The sequence below is a fragment of the Bombina bombina genome, chromosome 5 (genome assembly GCF_027579735.1).
Source record: "Bombina bombina isolate aBomBom1 chromosome 5, aBomBom1.pri, whole genome shotgun sequence".
NCBI classification, from domain to species: domain Eukaryota; kingdom Metazoa; phylum Chordata; class Amphibia; order Anura; family Bombinatoridae; genus Bombina; species Bombina bombina.
The window spans coordinates 719,898,220-719,921,736 of NC_069503.1; the positions used below are offsets into that span (position 1 = coordinate 719,898,220).

Consider the following 23,517-nt stretch of genomic DNA (forward strand, 5'->3'; position numbering starts at 1 on the left):
ATGTAAATTTTGATGAATTAAAGTGCCCCTGTTTTTAATCGAATTTTTAAAAACTGGGCACTTTAGCATCAAAATTGACATTCACTTTAAAATACATGCTTATATAACAGGGGAAAAATTGGGTGACGTACATAAAGTCCTAGGAGCTGAACACATTATTGTCCTTCTATAATTACCAGTGGCGGCTGGTGAATTTTAAAGATGGGGGTGCACAAGACCACACCCTTTATTAAAGCCCCGCCCCTTTATATATATATATATGTATGTGTATATATATATATATATATATATATATATATATACACAGAACTTTTATATGCAGAATTCACTTTCTTTCAACATACTCTCCAGTGCACTGTAAATACTTAATAAAGTATATAATTGCTCCACAAGTGACTGTACAGAGACTCTTATGGGGACAAAGGCAGAACCTTGAGACACTGAAGTTGGCTTATATATATATATATATATATATATATATATATATATATATACACACACACACACACAGTATATATCTGTACATTTTAATATAAAAGAAAATGTAGTTGAGGTAAAGTTAAATGGTGGCTCAGACAGCAGTGAACAACATTCAGAGTGCTCTTCTTAATTAGAGGAATTCACTGATTGAATGAGCTGTCTGAACCATCATTTTAACATTTTTATAAACTGCTGAAAGTGGTCAGTATTTTTTGGACACAGAAGTTAAAAAAACAAACAAAAAAACACTACATGTTTAAAATTTAGAGCCAGCCCAAGAATCTAGGAGCCTATGTATATATTATATACAGGTATATAAAATCTCAAACACTGATCCATGGTGGGACAATCCAGTCCCTGCTATTTATTTAATATTTGCAAAATATGAGAAGATGAATTTGATTTACAAACTTTGGTCATTGTCATTTTAATGCAGTATATATAAATGGTTGATGGAATAAAATAAAATAGCATTTCAAATGTGCAAATTGTACCAAGAAAAACTGGACATCTAACAAAACAATTAAATAAATTTCAGCAGTCTTATTTTTCACTGTACTCATTTTTCCTGAGCTGAGACAATCAGCAAACATAATTCTATTGACTGTCAGATCCTCATCTATCACAGAGGGCAAGGGCTATCAGATAAGGAAATGCATTGGAGGAATGTCAAAGAACTGTTTGAAACAGCAATATAAATGCCCCTCTCTAACACAGTGACATGTGCAACCACAGATGTGTAAACCTCTTGACACTGACTGACTGTTATAAGTTTCCCAGTCACAACAAGGTGAAGCAGATTTAACGGAGGCTATAGAAACACAAACACATGTGCTCACATTTCTCCCCTGCATTCTCTCTGCTATATATATTTTAAACGAAGCAGCTGAAAGTAAACTAACCATCTGCATCAGAAAAGAAAGCAATGTCCTGACCTGGAGTTGTAAATTATTTCAGAGTGAGATTGAGACACTTTAACAGCCTGCTGATCTCTGTCTGACTCTGTGACCTCCTGGCTGCTGTTGCTTGCGATGGATGGTGGCAGCACTGGGAGCAGCTTGTTGATGAGGCTCAGGCAGCAGGCTCACGATGACTCTCTAAGTCAGAGCAGAGGAAGTTGGTAAACAACTACAGACAATGCACTCAGCTCTAGCCTAGCCGGCATCATTGCGCTCAGGAACAGTATGCGCTCAGGCTGCAGTGCTTTAATGACAATATTAGATTATTTAACTTTAATATAATATTGTCATTCAAGCTGCCTGAGCACACACTGTTGCTCACAGCGTGATTATGCAGGCTAGGCTGAGCTGAGTGCATTGTCTGTACTGTACAAGGAACTTGTTCCAGACAGTGGAGCCTGAGACGTATACAAATTTAAGCAGGGAAGGTAAGGGTGAGCTAGTGTTGGCGGCGGTGGTCAGTTAAGAGTTCACACTTTGTTTAGAGAGCTAAAATGGCCGACACAAGGGGAAGGACGGTATGTGCATATTCATAAATATTAACTTTAAGATCAATCAAGAAACAATTTCAAATTGCCAGTCAGTTTATAATAAACTCAGTTTTCCTCTATACCTTGCTATGCTTCTTCACTCTGACAGTGAGCATTATCCATGACTGATCTGCACGCTACTCACAGCTCACTGCCTCTGTTGACAGCTCCTCTCCACTCAACGGCTATCTCTACAATGAGATTTTCGCGCCGTTGAGGGGGAGGAGCCTCGTGGGGGCCATGACGTGTACGCAACAGCGTATCACAGAAGCTGGCTCAGGCAGTGGGAGGAGGCAGAGCACAGGCTGAAGTCCACTCGCACACTTCAGCTTGTGCGATTAAGCCTCTATAGGCAATGCCGGGCTGGGAGGAGCTATGCCTGCACAGTGAATGCATAGATCACTGTGCAGGCATAGGGGCTCTCTAACCGCACGTGCGATCGGATCACTGCGATGTGGGTTAGGTTAGTGGCAGACAGTGCACAGCAGCCTGATGTTGGAGAGGAGTGGCTAGTGAAGCGTGGTGTGACGTCAGCTGTCAATGTCTCAGCCGAGCCAAATACTGTGTGCTCTCACTCTGTCGTCCACCCGGTCCTAGCTCCTGCATCCTACTCCTCCTAGCTTGTTTATTTGTGTAGTGAGGGTTATGTAATGGGTAATGTATATGTGTACAGCAAACAGTACTGCATTTGTTGGGGATAATATAATACAATATAAATTAATTAGGAAAAATATATTTTATTCAACAAATTTTTTAACAAACTTTTTTTTGCTCTTTTTTTTTATTTTTTATTTTTGGTCATTTTTTTCCCCCTCCTTCCTTGCCCCTGGGGGGTTCACGTGCGAATGTGCACATATGGAGGAGCCTCCACTGATAATTACCAGGATGCAGTGACAGAATGCTTAGTTTAATGCACCAGTTATCTTTAGCCTAGATTCAATAAAATCCATTACTGAAACTAATATATTAAGAAAACAATGATGCAAAGTACCAACTTGAAAATTGCAGAACCCAGAAGCTTGTACCCACCACTTGTCAAATATGTGAGTTGTGAGTCACGTCCCATTATAATAAATAAAATGTCATCTATCTCATAACTGTTCGCTTCACATAGAAGCATACAGGCATCACAAATATGACTTTAAACCATTAAAGAACAAACACATTAAAAATTCCCCCCTATAAATCAGTTCTCTCTAACATATACAAAAAATTTAAACTTGAAAACAAAAACAAGAGAATCTTGTCATCCTTGAAATATTGAGACACGTCCGTGAGATGAAACACCTCACAGGGGCGATATAGTCCTTATGAATTCCACAAGCTGGTCCAATATGTGAGTCAAAACTCCTGATTCCCCCTTACAGAACCCCCCCTGTAATGCCCACAGCCGAACCAACCCCTCAAGACACCTGTCATTCTATCCAGCAAAACCTATTTATCTCAACAAAGCAGACTTGTGAATATTGTGCAGTTATAAACATTTACATAACACATTTCCAGACCATGTTGTGGTGAGTTTTCTGTTTCAGCGTTTGATGTGTGAGATAAATGTTAATAGTAGAAATAGCCCATTAACGAAACAATGAAAAAGATAGGTGAAGCAATGCTCAATGAATTTTGAACATGATCTCACCTGCACAATAAGCCCCTCAACAACATTACAAGTAGCTATAAAATGATGCCTTTGATTTCATGAATAAAATGGATCCACAACACTGTTGCATGATAACAATGATTTAGATACCACAGGGGTGTTTATTGAAGTGACATGCTTCTATATCCAGACCCACACAGGGACCGTTGGGCCTTGCAGCAAGAGTATCGCTTATGTAGCCCGTAGTTATGCCTGTGACCGCAGTCTACTAACGTAATCTTATTAATGTATTCTTCATACTAGGCACTGCTTAGTCCCTTTGGCTTGTGCATGGCTCTGAGCAGTTATTTGTTCAGTGTGGCTGCTGGAATACTTGTTAATCATCATACATTTTTTAATATGTTTGCGCCTTGCAAACTGTTGATAATACAAATAATAACAGACAATATCCCAGCAATGAATGCCTTCCAGAATAATTATACAGGCATTAAGAAAACAAATCACAGAGGCACTTTAGCAAATGCTGTGCTGAGGTAGAAAATATCAAGAGTGATTAAATGATCCAGATATGATGTGTCAGGAATATACCAATGCGCACATAGGGAAGTAATTAGGGATGGGCGAATGTTTCGCAACATTCGAAAAAACGAAACGAATTTTAACACATTCGCTCGTTCGAATCGAATTTCGAATGTTTACATAACATTCTAACATTCGATTTTCGAATGTTCGGTTTCAAATTTTATGATTACATTCGAAAATATTAATTTCGAAAAATTTGAATTTATATTTGTAATAGTATTTCTAATGCTTTCTTTAAATGTAATATTCGAATTATGCAATATTCAAATTCGAAAAATTCAAATTTATATGTTTGTAATAGTATTTCTAATGCTTTCTTTAAATGTTATATTAAAATAATGCAATATTCTATATAGAAACATTCAAAATGATATATTTGTATCTATTATGTATCAATTTACTAGATTCCCTCCCTACCACATGAACTATTGAACTTCTGAACAGTATTTGTTAAATAGAATGTTAAATTCGAAATTTCGAATGTGGACATTCGATATAATTAGAAACATTCAAATTTGAAAGTGACATTCGAAGACTGTAAATAGCATTCGATTATAGAATTTTTAAGAATATTCGTTCTTATCAACATTCGGATTTATAATTCGAACTTCGGTAATAACATTCGTTCTAACATTCAAATTCGGAAATTTACACATTCGCCCATCCCTAGAAGTAATATTTTAAATGCTTAAAGGAACGTTAAACTGGGAAAAAAAAACTATATCCTGTATAAAAAAAGCACGTAACACATTTTCATGAAAAAGTTAATATATTAACAGGAAATAAATATGTGCGCAGCTCATCTGTAGGGACTGGTTGATTATGGGCTTATGAGTAGGGTTGCCTTGCTAGGCTGTCCAGTAAAATCTTCACAAAAATACTGGACACTCAAATTTCCATTTTTGTTAAAGTCCCTGTGTGTTTGCTAAATGTTAAAGGCCTTCTAATTCCTCAATGCATTAGAAATTTTGATCAGAATGAAGTGGGTCAGTCAAGGGTAAAAAATCACTTCTGTTAACATTTTTTACTAGCAGCTAATGAGGTAAAATTATTCATTTTTATGCTACTGGAAGGCAAGGGGTAAAAAGACTGCTCAGTTATGAAAAATATGTGTGATCAAGAGTGAGAGCGAAGGTAGAGCTTTGGGGAGGGCATTGACCCACAGTTAGGAAAGACTGGGTAAACAGGGGCATACATCTTTGCCCCTGTTCACCCAGCATAGTGTCTAGTGGGCTGCAATCTGCTGCCTGTAGTTACCATTGCACACTATCGCAAATGTGCAACCCTGCTCGCGCCCAGCCAATCGCGGGTGTGCAGGGGCTTTCAATATTCCCAGTCGGAAATGTCCAGGGGGATTGACAAATGCCACTAAACAGTTGGCGTAATGTGTTAAGAAGCAATGTTTTTAACTCTCGGCTGCAGATTCGCAGAAGCCCATTGTATGACTCCACTGTCCATCATTCCCAGTCACCGACAGATTGTCCAGTTTTTTTGTGGAGAAGAGCTTGCAACCCTACTTATGAGGATGATTTTGGCTGCTTTATTGGTGGACACAAAAACACCTCCATCAGTAGCATAACAAACTCAACATAATATGTTTTCAAACCAAAAACCCTTATGCATTTAAAAAAAACTGTTAGGTGCCTGTAGGTGTTAACAGGACATTAACCCCTTAACAATCAGCGATGTACCCTGTACGTCACTGGTCTTTTAATGGGGCTTGATTTTTGCAGAAGGGAGGGAGGTCATAATAGCGCTGTTGTGTCGCTTATGCGAGACCCCATGCTAATATGAGCCGACAGACCATTAACACACAGCAACATACAGGTTGTTAAAGTGTTAAAATAAAAATATAAATTATCCTCTTCCCGTCGTTAGGACGTTCACCCTAACTGCATTGGGCTTTAGCACCATTAGGACAGCATGGAATGTCCTAACGTCCTGAAATCTTAGCCGCTTCCTATATGGAATCACGGGCCGGGGGGCGTGTCTAGCAGCATAGACACTCCCCCCTGACCTGATCCCATCAATGAAATAATGCAATCGCGTGATTTCAATTTTTACTCATTTGTTTACAGTGGAACCTTTTTCCGATGTAGACAAATGAGTCCCAGCAGGAAGGGGTTAAAGAACTTTGCAGCCATTTATTTATTTTGCTTGCTTTTTCTGTAATTAAACTCTTAAAATGTTGTGCCTTTCCACTGGAGTGTACTCTATGCAAAAACCTGACACTCACTCATGCTACACAGTGATTGGTTGATATGTGCAGTAATTACATTTAATTGGCCACAGCAAAGGAAGTAATATAAATAATAGGGGTGTATCCTGAGCCTGCAAAATAATTCATCCATTTTCTACCAAATTACAGATTTAAATGATTTAAAAACATGTATTTTGCATGCAGATATTTTGCAATTATTCTTTGAAGATTTTATTTTACAAGAACTTTGATGTCATAACCAGATAGGATCAGGTTCGTGATTTTTCACTCTTGTCTGCCTGATACTATATAGTAGCAGTGATACGAGGTCAGGTGCAGCACTATACTGTGGCCACACATGCTGTAATTAACTTCTATGAAATTATCTTCTGTGCAGTCATGGCAACATCATCTATTGTTAAAAATTGGAAAACAAATTGTGCCTGTATAAAAGATGTATCCTTCCTGGTAAAATATTTTATAAATAAATATATGGAATAAATAGGTTGTTAGTACTATGAAGTATGCAAGCATAACTGACTTGCTCATTGCAAAACTCATATTAGATACATTGCAATCTAATATAATGATGCCTTTAAAATTAGTTTAACTGTGCACAGGTACCTTGGTTATGCATTCAACCCAGGTGGGAAATCTTTAATGAGACCATGTGATTACAAACGCACTAATCACATAAGCAGTTTTATGATTTACCTTCTATCATGCCTGCTTAATAATACACAGCTAAGTGAGATCAGACAGTGCAGTGAGTGGTCATGCATGCTCTCAAATTAGCTGGATGTAAAGATAGTGTCATAATACTCGCATAAAATCCTCTCCTGTCTGGTTCCCTTAATGTATTAAAAAACAGATCATTTTTATGTGTACAATAATACATTCATTTTAGTTTCAGGAATAATATTTTTTTATTTGATATTTTTGACTTATTATACATATAATTATAAAAATATAACAATTATAAATACCTTAGTAAGAAAAAAATGATTATAGCTTTATTGATAACGTTTATCACTATTGGCACAGCTTTAGCTGTAATGCAGAGAATTGGCCCAGATATAAATATTTGTCTTTGGCATGCAAGTCTTTTGGTAGCAGTAGAGATTGTGATGGATTTTACTGATAAAAAATGGTTTTACTGATAAAAAATGGTACATGCTCAAGCTCCAATCAGGTAATGATGTAACTAGTGGCTTTTAAGGGGTTGTAGCTCTGAGCATGGGGCAGTAAAAAATCCCATATCCATCAGGGTAATTATGCATTTTTGGCCCCAAGTGTCAGAGGGACAACAAATCGAAAGGTTGCTGCCACTGGTGTTTTTATACATTGTAGCAAGGGAGCAGAGGGCACTTGTGGGGGCCATATTCTGAAAATTATTCCTACCTCTGTGTTTACTTAAACCCCCTTCTCTTTCCTTTACTTATCTCTAGGCTGTGAACAGCCACTAGACATGTAAAATGCGGCACTACCTCTCTAAAGCTGGCAGCTGTTACCTTTCAGGTTTTGCTGTGCTACTATATGAATAACACCCCCAAATACACATTACCCTATTACGCTGTTTGTTGGATACATTACAAATATAGCAGCAACCTATCCAAAATTAGGAGCCAACATTTCTAACAAGAGTATGTGTTATTGGCATAAATGGTTAAACAGTGATTATGTGTGCTACCAGCAAAAATGGTTAAATAAATAATTGCTCTAAATGTTACTGGCACCAATAGGTTAAATTATGACTATTTGATTATAGGCAGATTGGGTTAAATCATGATTACATTACTGAAACAATAGGGTTACACTACAGCTCTGTGTTGCTGACACAAAGTGGTAAAACACAGCCATAGGTATTGCTAGCAAAGTGTGACCTAATGCAGTGCCCTGCTGCCAAGGAGGTAGAATCCATTGCTCAATGGTCAATTGTATCAGTTAAAATGGTTTAAACCATAATCTGTGGAAAAATACATAAGGGAGTTACTTAGGGGCGTAGGGTGGGATTTGTATGTAAACAAGGGTTAAAGCCCATGGACTTTTTATAACAAAGCAATTCTCTGCCGACAGGTGCATGGGATGAATGTAAGGTACTTTATATAGCTGGCTGCCTGTGCACATTTATGCCTGGATACACAAGTAGAGTTGCCACCTGTCCAGGAATGACCCGGACATTTTTGTGTCCTTGTTAGAAGTTGAGTCAGACCTGGACAGGCAAATGTCCAGTTTAAGTGGGAAACAGCCACAGCCAAAAAGGTGACATTGTGCTTTTGCAACATACTGAAAATGCCTACAGTCATTTCTCTCTTGTGTGTGTGTGTGTGTGTGTGTGTGTGTGTGTTTGTGTGGGAGTGTGTCTGTGTGTCTTAGTGTTTTTGTGTGTGAGAGTGTGTGTGTCTTTGTGTGGAAGTGTGTCTTAGTGTTTTTGTGTGTGAGCGTGTGTGTGTATTTGTGTGGAAGTGTATCTGTGGACCTGATTTTAAAAAGCTTGCCACTCGGGTCAGATGATCTAAGATATCTTGTCTTTAAAAAAAATGTTAGAAATACAAATTTTAGTTGTAAAGATGTTTATCTTACTATACAGGGTTCTTGATGTGAAGAATAGACTCCTACATTACAATGTATGGTCTAAAAAAAATCCCAAAGGTTTTACATGATTTCTTTCCATGCCGGCGAGCTTTTGAATATCAGGTCCTGAGTGTGTGTCTTTGTGTGAGAGTGTATGTGTCTTTGTGTTTGTCAGTGTCTTTCTGTGTGTCAGTGTGAAAGAGTGAGTGCATTTGTGTGTGGGTGAGTGAGAATGTGTATCAGAGAGAGTGTGTGTGTGTGAGAGAGAGTGTTAGTGTCTTTGAGTTGTGTGTTAGTGTGTGAGCGTATGTGTAAGATAGAGTGTGTGAATAGCTATGTGTGTGTTTGTGTTTATGTGCTATTATACATAGGGGCCGATTTATCAAAGTATAGCGGACACGATACGCTGTAGCGTATCATGTCTGCCAGACATCGCTGAATGCAGACAGCATACGCTGTTGGCATTTAACATTGTACAAGCAGTTCTAGTGAACTGCCTGTGCAATGCCGCCCCCTACAGATTCGGGGTCAATCAGCTGCTAGCATGGGGTGTCAATCAGATTGATGTCCGCAGCCTCAGAGGCAGCGGACTAGTTAAGGCCTGAAGGCTCGCGCGGAAACAGGGGCATCAGGGGCCATTCGGCCCTTGATAAATTGGCCCCATAGTGTGTACTCTGCAAAAAAAAATCCTGTGCAGTGCACAGCGCAAGTGTTCGGGTTTAACCTGAACTAAAGGTGGCATCCCTATACACAAGGCCTTCATAAACGATTTTGAGGGGTAGCAGACTGAAACTCATGTTCTCCTAAGCACAGTCATTATTTCCTCAACATAAATGCACCTTCCTACTGTCTAGCGAGGACAAATCATTCCTTCATGCACCTCCTAAAATGATGCTGCTTTTTTTTCTTCTACCTGGTACACACAACATGCAGATAATGCCTAAGTAAAATGACACTGGTGATTATGGATAATATTGCTCATTATGTAATTTACCTCCTCTTTATGTTAGGCAGAGGGCAGCAGTGTTGCAGGGGACATATGACTGAATGCTATCCCTTTCCCCAGACACCAGAGATGATAGTAGGAATGAATGCTGAGGGAATACCAGTGTGCACCTGGTGGTAACTAGTTCTGTACTGTGTGTGTTACTGGCCAAGAGGTTAAAGCACTGCACTGTGTGGGTACTGTGTGCATATTCAGGTGTTAATCACTAATATTGTGTATGTATTAATGGCAACATTGAAGCTAATTCCCTGCACTTGTGTATTACGTTCAACACTGTGTGTGTTACAGGCAGGGGAATGTTAATAAGTAAACTCCTCAGTTGTGAGAAATATAAATGAGACAAATATGATCTATAACTAGTGGAGGTGGAGGGATGAGGGGGCGGCAGATTTCTCTTTGCCTAGACAGGATGAAACCTAAACATGTTACTGACTGGATTTCTTCCTCAGGTTTAGAGACGTTGTGTATCATCTTTATAATATTTACAGATCCTGAGTGAATCAGCTACATTCAAAATGTTTAACTCAGGACTATATACTTTTTTATTGTCTACTAACATCATTTACATGTATATCAGAAGATTTATTGCAACAATACAGCCCACCGTTCCTTTTTATCTGTCATACCCCACTTTCCTATTCCTCATTTACCTCTCCACATTTGCAACACCATGTCGGTGGTTCACTTGAGTTGAATCTGTGTGGATCTAATGTATATTAATCTGCTTGGTTCTTATGTTAGTATGTGTAGATTTGTAGCACTTAACTGCATAGATCATAGATCTGATAAAAATATTACATTTTAATAACTGCAGTTTGTAACATTTGTCTGCTGGACCTTGTAGTGAAAAAAACAAAATCAAATCTGGTCCCTGATTAAAGGGACATTAAACCCAAAAAATTCTCATGATTAAAATAGAAAATACAATTTTAAACAACATTCCAATTTACTTATATTATCTTATTTGCTTCATTCTTTAGATATCTTTTTTTTTTTTTTAAAGAAATAGCAATGGGTGAGCCAATCACATGAGGCATCTATGTGCAGCCACCAATCAGAAGCTAATGAGCCTATCTAGATATGCTTTTCGGGAAAGAATATCAAGAGAATGAAGCAAATTATATAATAGAAGTAAATTAGAAAGTTGTTTAAAATGGTATTCTCAATCTGAATCATGAAAGAAAAATGTTGGGTTTAATGTCCCTTTAAGTTTGGACATTACTTTGTTTTAAAGGATATGAATCCAAAACATTTTCTTTTGTGATTCAGACAGAGCACACAATTTTTAAAAAGTTTCCAATATACTTCTGTTATCAAATTTACTTTGTTCTCATAATATTCTTTGTTGAAGAGATACCTAGAAATTTGTCTGGCACATTACATGGCAGAAGATAGTGCTGCTATTTAGTGCTCTTGCAAATAGATAACATTATTGAAAAACTGCTGCCATATAGTGCCCCAGATAGGTGCACGCTCCTGAGATTACCTCCCTGCTTGTCAACAAGATACCAAAGGAACGAAGAAGAGGTAAAATGAGAACGTTGTTAAACATTACATGCGCTCTCTCTAAACCATGAAAGAAAAAGTTTGTGTTTCATGTTCCTTCTCTTCCCTAATTGGATCTTTGGCTGTGACCAATATGGAACTTTTCGATTATAGTAAATAAAAACTACAAATATTATTTTGAAACACTGCCCTGTGCTAAAAAGACAATAAATGTTATTGCGCTATAGTCTTTGTACATTGTTTTACGCTGGGCACAATCATCAGCCTCTAAATGACAAAAACAACTATCTTTCTTGTGCATATCACAGCTGATTGACAGATATATATACTGATAACAAATGGTATAGTAACTGGGGTCATTTTCAGAACCCAAATGGCACAAAAAATAACATTTGTTAAGACATATACAGTAAATGGTGTTTGTAATTTAAAGAAACGTGAATTTAAATATTTTTCTAAGTATCTTTTGTTGAAAAGCATTTTATGGCAGCAGTGTTTTCAACAGTTTATGCATATTGTAAACTCTGCCATATAGTGCTTAAGACACATGAGCTTACCTAGATATGCTCTTCAACAAGATATCAAGAGAACAATATAAATTTAACATCAGGAGTTAAAGGGACACTCAAGTCAAATTAAAAATTCATGATTCAGAAACAGCATGTAATTGTAAACAACTTTCCAATTTACTTCCATTAAAAAAATGTGCACATTCTTTTATATTTACACTTTTTGAGTCACCAGCTCCTACTGAGCATGTGCAAGAATTCACTGACTATACGTATATGCATTTGTGATTGGCTGATTGCTATCACATGGTACAGGGGGAGGGGAAATATACATAAGTTTGAAATTTGCTAGAAAAAAATCTACTACTTATTTGAAATTCAGAGTAAATGCTATTGCATTGTCTTGTTATCTTGCATTTGTTGATTATGCAAATCTACTGGGTTTACTGGTCCTTTAATTGGAAAGGGTTTTTTTGGAGGCGGGGTTTAAATTGCATTCTCTGTCTGAGTCACGAAAGTATTAGTATGATTTTAATGTCTATTTGGACGATGATTTTACTTAATATAAAATCTGCATTTCCATATACCTTTAAAATACATTTGGATGTCAGTTTATGTCATGGCAACACTACTATATGATAAAATGATCATTCTTTATTCATATTTAGATGGTGATCTACAGAATGAAGAAGGGATGATGGAAAATGGTCAGGCTCACGGGACAGGCTCACCATCGCTTCCTATTATAACAGAGCTGGAACCGTCTTCAGGAGAGACTTGTGCATATGAAGTGCTTCCGACCTCTGAACTCATGGATGGGACAGGTAGACATAGTCATCATGCTACACCATACCAGAGAATTAACATACAGGATCAAGGAATAACGACCATTTATTATTGTAAGATTTTTAGTTGAAAATACAAAAACAAAATCAGGTTTCTTTATGGTGTTAGTGTTGTATAACTATACAAGTAGACAAGATGTCCTTATCATGCAATAATATTCTGACAATATGTACAGTACATATTATTGTCTTGTTGGCATTCTGAATCTTAGATTAAAAAATGTTATGTTGTTTTCTTCTAGCAAATGATAATGGGATCATTACTGGTAATCATGTCTTACCTTTAAAGATGATAGATTATATTCTATTTAGTTAGCAATTAGATATAATATTACCATTTTTGCAGCAGGACTCACACTTTAGGGATTTTAACCTTATTGAAGAAACCTCATGGAGTTTTCCATTACTTTCACAGCACTATAGAGGGCCAGCTATTATAGCCTTTAATTTGAGTGAATAAGTGGGGACATCTAGTGGAGATAATGAGTTTACATGATAATTATTTATAGTTTGCATAATAAATTATAGGATAATAGTATAGGAGTTACATATATTGTATAGGAATATATCTAGAAAATGCTTTTCTTTTCTGCAGTGATTTCTCTCTTGGCTGACAACTATATGTTCCTTTAAAACACTAATTCTAAATGTACATATATTCTGTATATCATATTGAAAACTCTAATAGCTTGTCACCATTTAACTCCCAAAATGCACTATTATAGAACTGTAAATTAACGCATTTTGGAATTATTATATGAGCTATATAAGCACTAGGTAAATTAAGCAACATTTACCTTCCCACTGACTTGCGGCCAGATTACAAGTGGTGTGCTAATGATAATGCGTGACTCAATAAGCAATATCGCTGGATCACTAGTGAACAGCTTGATATTCCAAGTCCATTGTAAATCCTATTTACCAGAGAAGGGTTATCGCGGCCGACAACTCTCTAGCACAACCTATACTTTTAATGGATATTGTGACCACACTGAAATGCGCTCGTATTACAAGTTTAAAGTTACATATTGCACTCGAGTGAAAGCCGAACTGCGCTAGAAAATTTAGCCCGACTTGCCACCCGAAGAAAAAGTGTATGGGTTAAAAAAAAAAGTTTCACAAAACATATCAAAAACATATTAAAATAAAGTATTACACTCATATATACACTTTTTAATAAAAAAAATATTGATTTAATATTGATAAAAAGGTTTTAAAAGGGTTAAAAAGGGGTATGGACTGCACTATCAGACTGGACAGTTTACACATCCTAACTCACTGTGAACCCACAGCCCTGAATACTTACAGATAGTAGTACAGTTCTCAGCAGTTAACCCATGAGCAGCCTGGGTGACAGGCCCGAAAGGGAAACTTACACAAATTATCAACACAACACTTGCATGATTCAGGTAGACAGAGCATGTATTTTTAAAATACTTTTAAATTCTCTTCTATTTTCAAATGTGCTTCGTTCTCTTGGTATCCCTTGTTGAAAAAGAATAGTTGCTCTAGCGCAGTGTCTGGTTAGTGTGCGAGCAATAAGGCTTTTTGTAGCACGCCCCATAGAAGTCTATGGGTAGAAGGAGTTGGCGCAGTCACCATAGACGTTTGTGTGCTTCAGTCTTTCTCTCACATGCTAACTTTTTTACTTTCATCTTCTAATATGCACACTAATCCAACCTCACTAATCTTTTACTTTAAACACAATTAGCACTTGAGCAAAAAAAAAAAATATATATATAGTGCCACTTGTAATCTGGACTTTGGTATTTTAAATATGAATCTGCTAAGTCTGTCTAATTACTGAAACAATAATTCTGATATGAAAAATGATCACCAGTACATGCATAGAGAACATCAAGAGCTACATATCATTTTGCATCAATTACGTGTGCCTGTGCCATCCTGCTGAATTACAATACTCGCTCCTGTTTCTAATGACCTAGGGAGCAGAATATTTTTCTCCAGAGAATTAGAGCCTGTTTTGTTCAATGTTAGACGTAAAGGACCAGTCAATGCAGTAAAATTACATAATTAACAAGTGCATACTAAAAAGACAATCACTTAACACCTACTCTGAATTTCAAACAAGCAGTAGATTTTTTTCTGACAAATTTTATTTTTTCTCCAATTTTCCAGCCCCCTGTATTATGTGACAGACGTCAGCCAATCACAGACTAGTATATGTATACCATGTGAGCTTGTGCACATGCTCAGTAGGAGCTTGTTCCCCAGAAACTGTGTATATAAAAATAATGGGCAAAATTTGATAAATTTAAAAGTGTCTTAAAACTGCATGATCTTTCTGAATCATAAAAGTTTATTTTGACTTGAGTGTCCCTTTAATACAAATCTTAATGGTTATGTAAAAGTGCTAGAGCTTGTTTCCTTACATAATGGTAGAGTAGAATTAGAATTATTTTAATGTTTCCATTCAACCCTGATGAGTATGATTTATCTGCTTTACCATGGATACTATTAAGTTCCAGTTTTTATCTCTTACTTTGAGTTGGCTACTTCTCAAAAGTTTGGGACATAGTTCTGGTAGCTCATCTGGCAACAGTCAGGTCACAGGCAATGTCTATGAATCATTATCTGGATGTAATCTTTTTTCTATACCCGATAAGCCTTGTGGGTGTCTTGTTACACTTCCAATTTATTTCTAAGGATTTCATCTTTTTATGTTTCCAAAAGTTATCTAGTGCTAAACAAGGTTCAGTTCCTCCGAATTATTCTGGACACAGAACATTTATTCCAATCAGACATCTCTAGCACATAGACTTCTTTATGTATGAAAGAGCGGTGGTGCAGGGTTTGATGGTAGAAACTTTGTATGTACTTTTTTCATGGTTTGTCATTAGGTCATTGCAGTTGTCTTCTGAGTCAGTGAAGCTATGACCGACTCCCAAGGCTTTTCTCTAACACTATCTTTCATCTTCTCACATCTACTGAGGCTCTCATTTAGGCGTAGATTACACATCAAACGATACTGATAGCAGAGGGTGCGCTATCACTATTACAAAATTAGGTAAGATTAGCGTACAACCTGGTATTACAAGTCCATGGTAAAACAGAATAAGAAGAGAATGTTCACTCAAGTTACAAGTTGAAAGTTTTCTGTTGTGCTCAAGCGGAACACATAACAGCGCTAGAAAACAGCGCAACCTGAAGTAAAGTGTTAGGGCTGCAAGAAAAATATATTAAAACACATGTTAAACATTTTAAAGTATGACTAATATATATTCATAATAAATGTAAAATATATTTATTATTGATATGTTATATTTCAAGGTATTTGACTGGGAAAGGGCTGATAGGTGTGTGTGTGTGTGTGTGTGTGTATATATATTTAGTAGCAAGGATGTGCACTCTCACCTTCATAACATCTGCCAGGGTGCTAGTGACTATTCACAACAACAACAATACCCTGAGGAAGGGGATACATTATCCCCGAAATGTTACACGGTCACAGTAAAATTGTGTTGGAAAATACCATTGAGTGCAAGTTTTTCTTGTTGTTGTGTGTGTTTATACTGTGAATGTATGTGTATATATATATATATATATATATATATATATGTGTGCGTGTATATATTTGTATGCATTTATGTATATATGTGTACACAGGGTGGATTTGATTTAAATCACTAGTCCGCAATTCCGATTTTAGAATTATTACCTTTTCGTATTATTTTTCCAGTTATATCAAACCATTAATTATTTGCATATACTGTATGTCATGAGATATATATCATTGAAATGAATGAAATTATTAGGAGGTGAACTATCTGCAGTTTAATAGATTAATCATTCATATTTGATCAACTTTTCAGCTGTAGTTATTTGGAAGGACAAAAATAATGATTACCTTAATAATAACTATATAAATAGTTTTATTTAACTAAAGAAAAATAACCATTACCTTAACAATAAAACTATTTGTTATTATTAAAGACTAAAACAATAATATAACAATAATATTTCATTTTTAATGCTTCCCCCGCCATCCTCATACTTGCAGATCTATTCCACTCCAAACAATATTCTATTCAGTGAGCTTCTTGAAACTTAGTATGGGTTGATTCTGTGTACACAGATTTGTAGGGCAGCAATGGAATTACAGGGACAGTAAAGTAAAAATTTAATTTTCATGATCCAGAAAGAACATGCTATTTCTTAACAATTTTCCAATTTACTTTTTCTTATCAAACAAACCTCCCAACTGTTCCTATTTGAGAGGGACAGCTACAAATGTTGGAAGGTATGATCTATGATTTGCTTCGTTCTCTTGGTATCAATTGTTGAAAAGCATACATCAGTAGTCTCAGAAGCAAAGCACTGCTAGCTGAGAGAGTGCAAGCCGCTTGTCAGTGTCTCACCCAATGTGTTCGGCTAGCCATTGCCCTCCTTCAACAAAGGATACCAAGAAAATTAAGCAAATTTGATAACTTAAGTACATTTGAAATCTGAAGTGTGTGCTCTATCTGAAATCCAAAAGTTTTCTTTCATAATGGTGTCCCTTTGAGGTCTATTTCTCAACTCTGTATGCTTATTTTATAACATTTTGCTGTGAAGAAGGGGCATGTTATTTCCCAGTTTTGAGAACTACAAAACCATCAATATGTGATAATATCTGTGAGGCAGAAAAAATGCCCAAAATAATCTTACAGAATCCTCTGGGAGAGCATGAGATTGTGAATGGATTCATGGAATTTATTTACCAAATAACTTACACATTACAGCCATGAATATACAGCATCTTGCTATATAATTAAAAGCTAATCTATATTTCAGGATGAATAACCTTTAGATTATAATGTATCTTAAATGTGAACTATCTTTAGATAGATTTTTATGCAAAAAGCATTTTATTAAGAAAAAAATCCATTTAAATAAAAAAAAATGTTTTAAATCATTGACTTTTATCCACACTATGTATGTATGTATACACATATATATATATATACACATACACACATACAAATCCTGACTAAGCACCCTGGTCGTTGACTACCTTGCAGTGAGAGTGCAGATACTCGTGGGATTTTTATTTATATATATATATACAGTGTATATATGTATATATATATATATATATATATATATATATATATATATATATATATATATATACACATACATACATACACACATACATACACACACATACATACACACATATACACATACATGCATACACACATATATACATACATACACATACATACATACATACATACACACACACACATACATACATATACACATACATACATACACACATACATACATACACACATACATACATACACAAATGTTTCAAATTAGATTTTCCATCCACTTAATACCATATCTGGGCCTTTCATTTTATATTTATTCTTTTATCTCCTATATTGACCTGATGTACCAATTATACCTTTAAGATAGTAGATGTCCATATAAAATATAATAGTAAATGTTCTGTATTATAATGGCTAGCTATGACTCATTTATAAGTGAACTCTGGAAGCTAAATTTTTTTTTTACAAATACTATATGAACAAAACAAAACATCCACTTTCTTTTTTTAAATGTGTTTTTTATATCATATGTTTCTGAGAAGCTTCAAAGATGTTTCTGATATTATCCACACAATGCGCTAGATTAAAAGTGGAGCGCAATCATTTGTGCCATAGCGATAAGGGGTATATCAGGAGGGTTTGTGCTCATCAGGCCTACCATTCATATTGCAAGTTGAATGTAAATGTGATCGCGTGAGCTCAATCGTGATTTACGCTAGAATCATTACCGTGTCCTCAGAGCTCTGGTTAACGGTTTAGTGAAAATAAAGAGTTGCACAAAACACATCAAAAATGCATAACAACATATAGTTACACTCATAATAACACTATTTAATAAAATTATTAGAAAAAAATGTTGCACAAAAAAGTTATAAGGGCTCAAAGATGTGAGATCTTGGGTGTTGGAAAAAAAAAGTCAGCAAAGGCCTTTAACATAGTATGTGTGTATGTATATGTATATGTATTTATGTGTATATATGTATTTATAGACATATATTTATGTGTTTATATGCGTATGTATACATATAGACATATATATAAAAGTGCATTGCAGCCCTTTGCCATTAAGTAGATGAAAACATATAAAAACATATTTATGCAATATTAATTTTTAATAAAGGTTTTACCTATGTATTTACTGTAAATATTTCACATTCCAATGTTTTGCACATAGCAGAATATGTTCTAAGTATTTATAAATTATATTTATATATATATATATATATATATAAAAATATATTTATATATATATATATATATATATATATATATACAGTATATATATACTGTATATATATATATATATATATATATCTGTATATATCTATAATTATTTAATATATATATATATATATATATATATATATATATATATATATACTGTATATATATGTATGTATAAATATATATTGTACCACAAAACATCAGATGTATGTAGAAATATTTATTTCTGAATACATGGAACATATTCAATTATGCAAAGAACATTGAAAAATTAGATATTCATATTTTCATGTCGGGTTAGCGCTAATGAGAATATATGATCGTGTTTTCGTGTCAGTGAGGTGTTGTTTTTTCTCCATTGACTTCTAGGGGGGAATACATGAATGCACACGTGGTATTCTAAGTTCGGATTTTTGCGCTAGTCGGGTTACCGCTAGAGTTAAAACCAGTTTACTTTAATTTTGTAATACAAGCGCAAAAGAGTTATTGCTCTAGAAAAATCACAAAATACCGCTCCACTTGTAATCTAGCCCAATATACATTATGCAGTAAGACCTGGGGTTCTGACCAACAAAGTTATTTTGGGAAGGGTGATAGCAACGGCTACGCAAAACATTTGTCATCTAGGGCCTCTGTTGGTGTAGTCCTGGTAATTAATGTAATGTAAATACAACATTATGGTGTTACAAACCTATTGCCTGTTTTGTTATGTTCTGTTTAATAACCCACAGATGTCAGGGTTGTGGCGTCTTTATTAGTAACAATGTTGTATCTGATGTTTATGTCCTTCAGTATCTGAAGATGCCTTGCCTGAATCCCAGGATCCATCGTATAAGCCAACCCTACTTCTACCCCCAAAAAAATCTTCAGCTTTCCCTGTAGACCATGAGGACACCCCAGTAAAACAACTAACGCTCATCAAGCAGCCCCCTGCTCTGCCTCCTAAACCCATTAACAGAATTGCCAATCACATAGCAGGTAAGTGTTCAACTGAACATTCCTTGTCATTCCTTAGGATCTCACTGTATAAAATGATTTACACGTCTTGTACAGGTCTTCAGTATTAAAGGATTTTAAGAGAATGTAAGCCAGTATGTGGCCCCCATCCTATCCTCTAAAGCAGACATCCTCAAACTTGGCCCTCCAGAGGTTTCTGCAACTACATTTCCCATGATGCTCAGCCAGCATATCAGCTGGCTGAGCATTATGGGAAATGTAGTTTCAAAACCTCTGGAGGGCCAAGTTTAAGGATGTCTGCTTTAAAGTCCCACATGCTCTGTTACTCACAACAAGCCTGTACTTACTCTCTGACCATTTATCATCTCACTCTCTCTGTGTCATTCAGTCTCTTTATAAACACATGCACATACTGCATTTTAGCACTTCACAATATACTTATTTATCAAAATTACCTCCACCTCTTATTTATTGTTAAAACTCAGCCTCTTTTACTTTATAGCATAGTATGCTTAGGAATGTACACATGTCTTGAGCGATATGACCAAGGCCGGATTTACCATTAGGCAGAGTAGGCATGTGCCTACAGGCGCCTTCCATAGAGGGGCGCCTGTCTCTCTGCTCCATATGCCTTTTCTGCACACCTCTGCGGCTCTGCCCTCACTTACCAGATAATAACTTTGCCCTAAACAAAGATGGCTGACACGCTGGCCTCTCCGTGTACGTTTCTCCAGTGAAGGCGGACAGAGTTTGTGGTGGTTGGTTCTTTTATGGGGAGTGAGTGACTATTTGTTCGCTATTACAAAGTGCTCTGAATGCACGGTGGGCATGTATCAGCTGCAGCAGCAGTCAAAATCAGAATGACAGATTGTACAGTCATAGGGCAGTCTTTCATATAAAATACCATAGGTATGAATATTATTGCTAAAATGCAAAATGCCAGGGCTGCTGCACAGGAGAAACACACTTTAAAAAAACAACTGATTATTGTGCACATTGCAGGCTTGGTCAGCAAAGCTTCTAAATGAAGCCCCAGTCTAGACAACCTGCGCTTTTCTGCATCTGTGGTTGTCAGGTGTCCAGTATTTTTAAAGTCCTCTGAGTATCAGCTAAATTTAAAAGGCCCCATATGTCATTATGCAATACATATATTACCCTTAAGAAGTTACTGTTCATGCACAGCTATACATGTTAGCTATGTTTCTATGCACTTCTTTACAGAAAAGGTGATTGATTCATGGAATAAACTTCCACAAGAGGTGGTAATGATAAACACTGTGGGGGACTTTAAAAATTCCTGGAACAAGCATAAGACTACTTACGAACTAGATAAATTTATACTTTTAGGAAATATCGGGCAAACTTGGCTGGGCCTATGGCTCTTTTCTACCATCAAAATCTATGTTTCTATGTTACTGTCAGCCAATGGGGGTAAAAAACACACACACCGTTTTATCTTACTGACAGTCTTGGGATGTTAAATAACTACCCTATGTGTACTCCTAGCTGTCAATGGGGTCAACTCACTACTGTGTACATGTGTTACTTGCACCCTGGTAGGATAACTCATTGATATGTATATTACTGGCATCCAAAGGGTATAAAATGACTGTTCAGCTGTGAAGATATACATGGTGGGGTCAAGGTTGTGGTCAAAGGAAAACCTTTTAAAGGGTCTATTATTGTGTGACTTAACCTACCAATTGCATCCAGTAACCCACAGGTTGTCCACTATTTTTGGGGAGGACAACTGGCGGCACCACACTACATCTGTGGCTGCGACCTCTGGCAGGCAAGTGGGGAGGTTTCTCACAGTCTCACTGCATATTGCATCAAATCCTGCTGTACCACAGTGCTTGGAGAATGCTGAAGTGTCCTGGCTTGCTGCCCAATAAAGCTAATAGATTGGGGGGGGGTTTAATTCGCAAAATCTGTAGCGCTGGGTACACAGAGGTACACAATGTTGGTAATTCCCGGTAGAAATTAATTCAGATACATGAAACAAAACAAATTAATACAGGAGGAAAAGGGTCCTGATCCAAAGAGCTTACAATCTGGACTTGCATAGTTTTTCTGTATTCTAAACAATTGGTAGAACCTGCACACACCTAGTTGGCTTAATTTCACACCCTCAAATTATTTTTATACTATGAAAGGTTTATTCTCTTGTCTTCTATTTCCCATGTACTATATATGTAAGTGGACAAGTATGGTTTGCATGTATGAAACATGTATAATTGTTTGCTTGGATATCCCTTTTCTATGCCTTATATTTATGGAGCCTTATTTGTAAGATTTTTTTTTTCTCATGTATTTTATATGTATATTTGTGCTTTTGGTGGAATCCTGTGAGTGTGTATGGTTTTGCTTGTATTGTGTGGTGGGTTGGCATTCCATCTCACCCTTGGCTTCTATTTCCTGCTCGCACGTTGCCATCACTTGAGCAGTGCTGCAAATCTGTACACAGCTTCTGAGCTTCAAATGTTTTGAGTTATATTATATACATATATATACTGTGTATATATATATATATATATATATATATATATATATATATATATATATATGTGTGTGTGTGTGTGTACAATAGATGGTATAACCCATTTATCACTTATGCCCCACCTGGTGGGTCTTGGATGCACTTATAAAACCAAACAATCATTATATCCAGACTTTGTGGCAAATTCTAGGCATGTTTCCAAATATTCTCAACAAAAGAGAGGTCAGTGGGAAAGCAGTTGCTGTCTTAAAGTGACTGTAAAGGGAAAATGAAACATGATTCTGACAGAGTATGCAATTTCACACAGCTTTCAGTTTACTTATATTTAATTTGCTTTGTTTTCTTGGTATTCTTTGTTGATAAGCATACCTAGGTAGGCTTTGCAGCAGAAATGCACTACAGGGAGCTAGCTGGTGATTGTTGGTTGCACTGTCACAAATATGCCTCATCTCGCTGGCTCACCTGATGTGTTCATGTAGCTTCCAGTAGTGAATAGCTGCTTCTTCAATAAAGAATACTAAAAGAATAAAGCATTTTTTTTTATAATAGAAGTAAACTGGAATTTTCAAAGGGAGATGAAACATACATTTTTAATTTTATGGTTTAGAAAGAGCATGCAATATTAAACAACTTTCTAATTTACTTCTATTGTCTTATTTGCTACATTTGCTTGATATCCTTTGTTGAAAGGCATATATAAATAGGCTCAGTAGGAGCTAATTGGTGTTAGCACATACATCCCTTGTGTGATTGGCTCACCCAAGTTCATTTCTGTTTCTTCAAAAAAGGATATCTGAAGAATGAAGCAAATTAAGTAATAGACGTAAATTGTAATGTTGTTGAAAAATGTGTTCTCTATCTGAATCATGAAAGAAAGATATTGGGTTTCATGAGTCCTTGATGTGTATTCAACAATCTTCTGTTGGCAAGAGACTACGTAGATTATTCTACCCTCATACTTCACAGTCCCAGTGAAATGTTAAAATAT

At 36.1% G+C, this 23,517-nt stretch overlaps 1 protein-coding gene across 2 annotated transcripts in view; it reads left to right on the forward strand.

Annotated features, from left to right (window-relative positions):
- PHACTR1 (phosphatase and actin regulator 1) overlaps positions 1 to 23,517 on the forward strand; it is a 723,510-nt gene that overhangs the window by 566,795 nt on the left and 133,198 nt on the right. Inside the window, exons 4-5 of one of the 2 annotated variants that reach the window (XM_053714748.1) lie at positions 12,612 to 12,767; positions 19,865 to 20,050. In XM_053714748.1, coding sequence (XP_053570723.1) covers positions 12,612 to 12,767; positions 19,865 to 20,050 — 342 coding nt within the window. Of the gene's footprint in view, positions 1 to 12,611; positions 12,843 to 19,864; positions 20,051 to 23,517 lie in introns of both variants that reach the window. The other variant, XM_053714747.1, reaches the window with a different exon arrangement.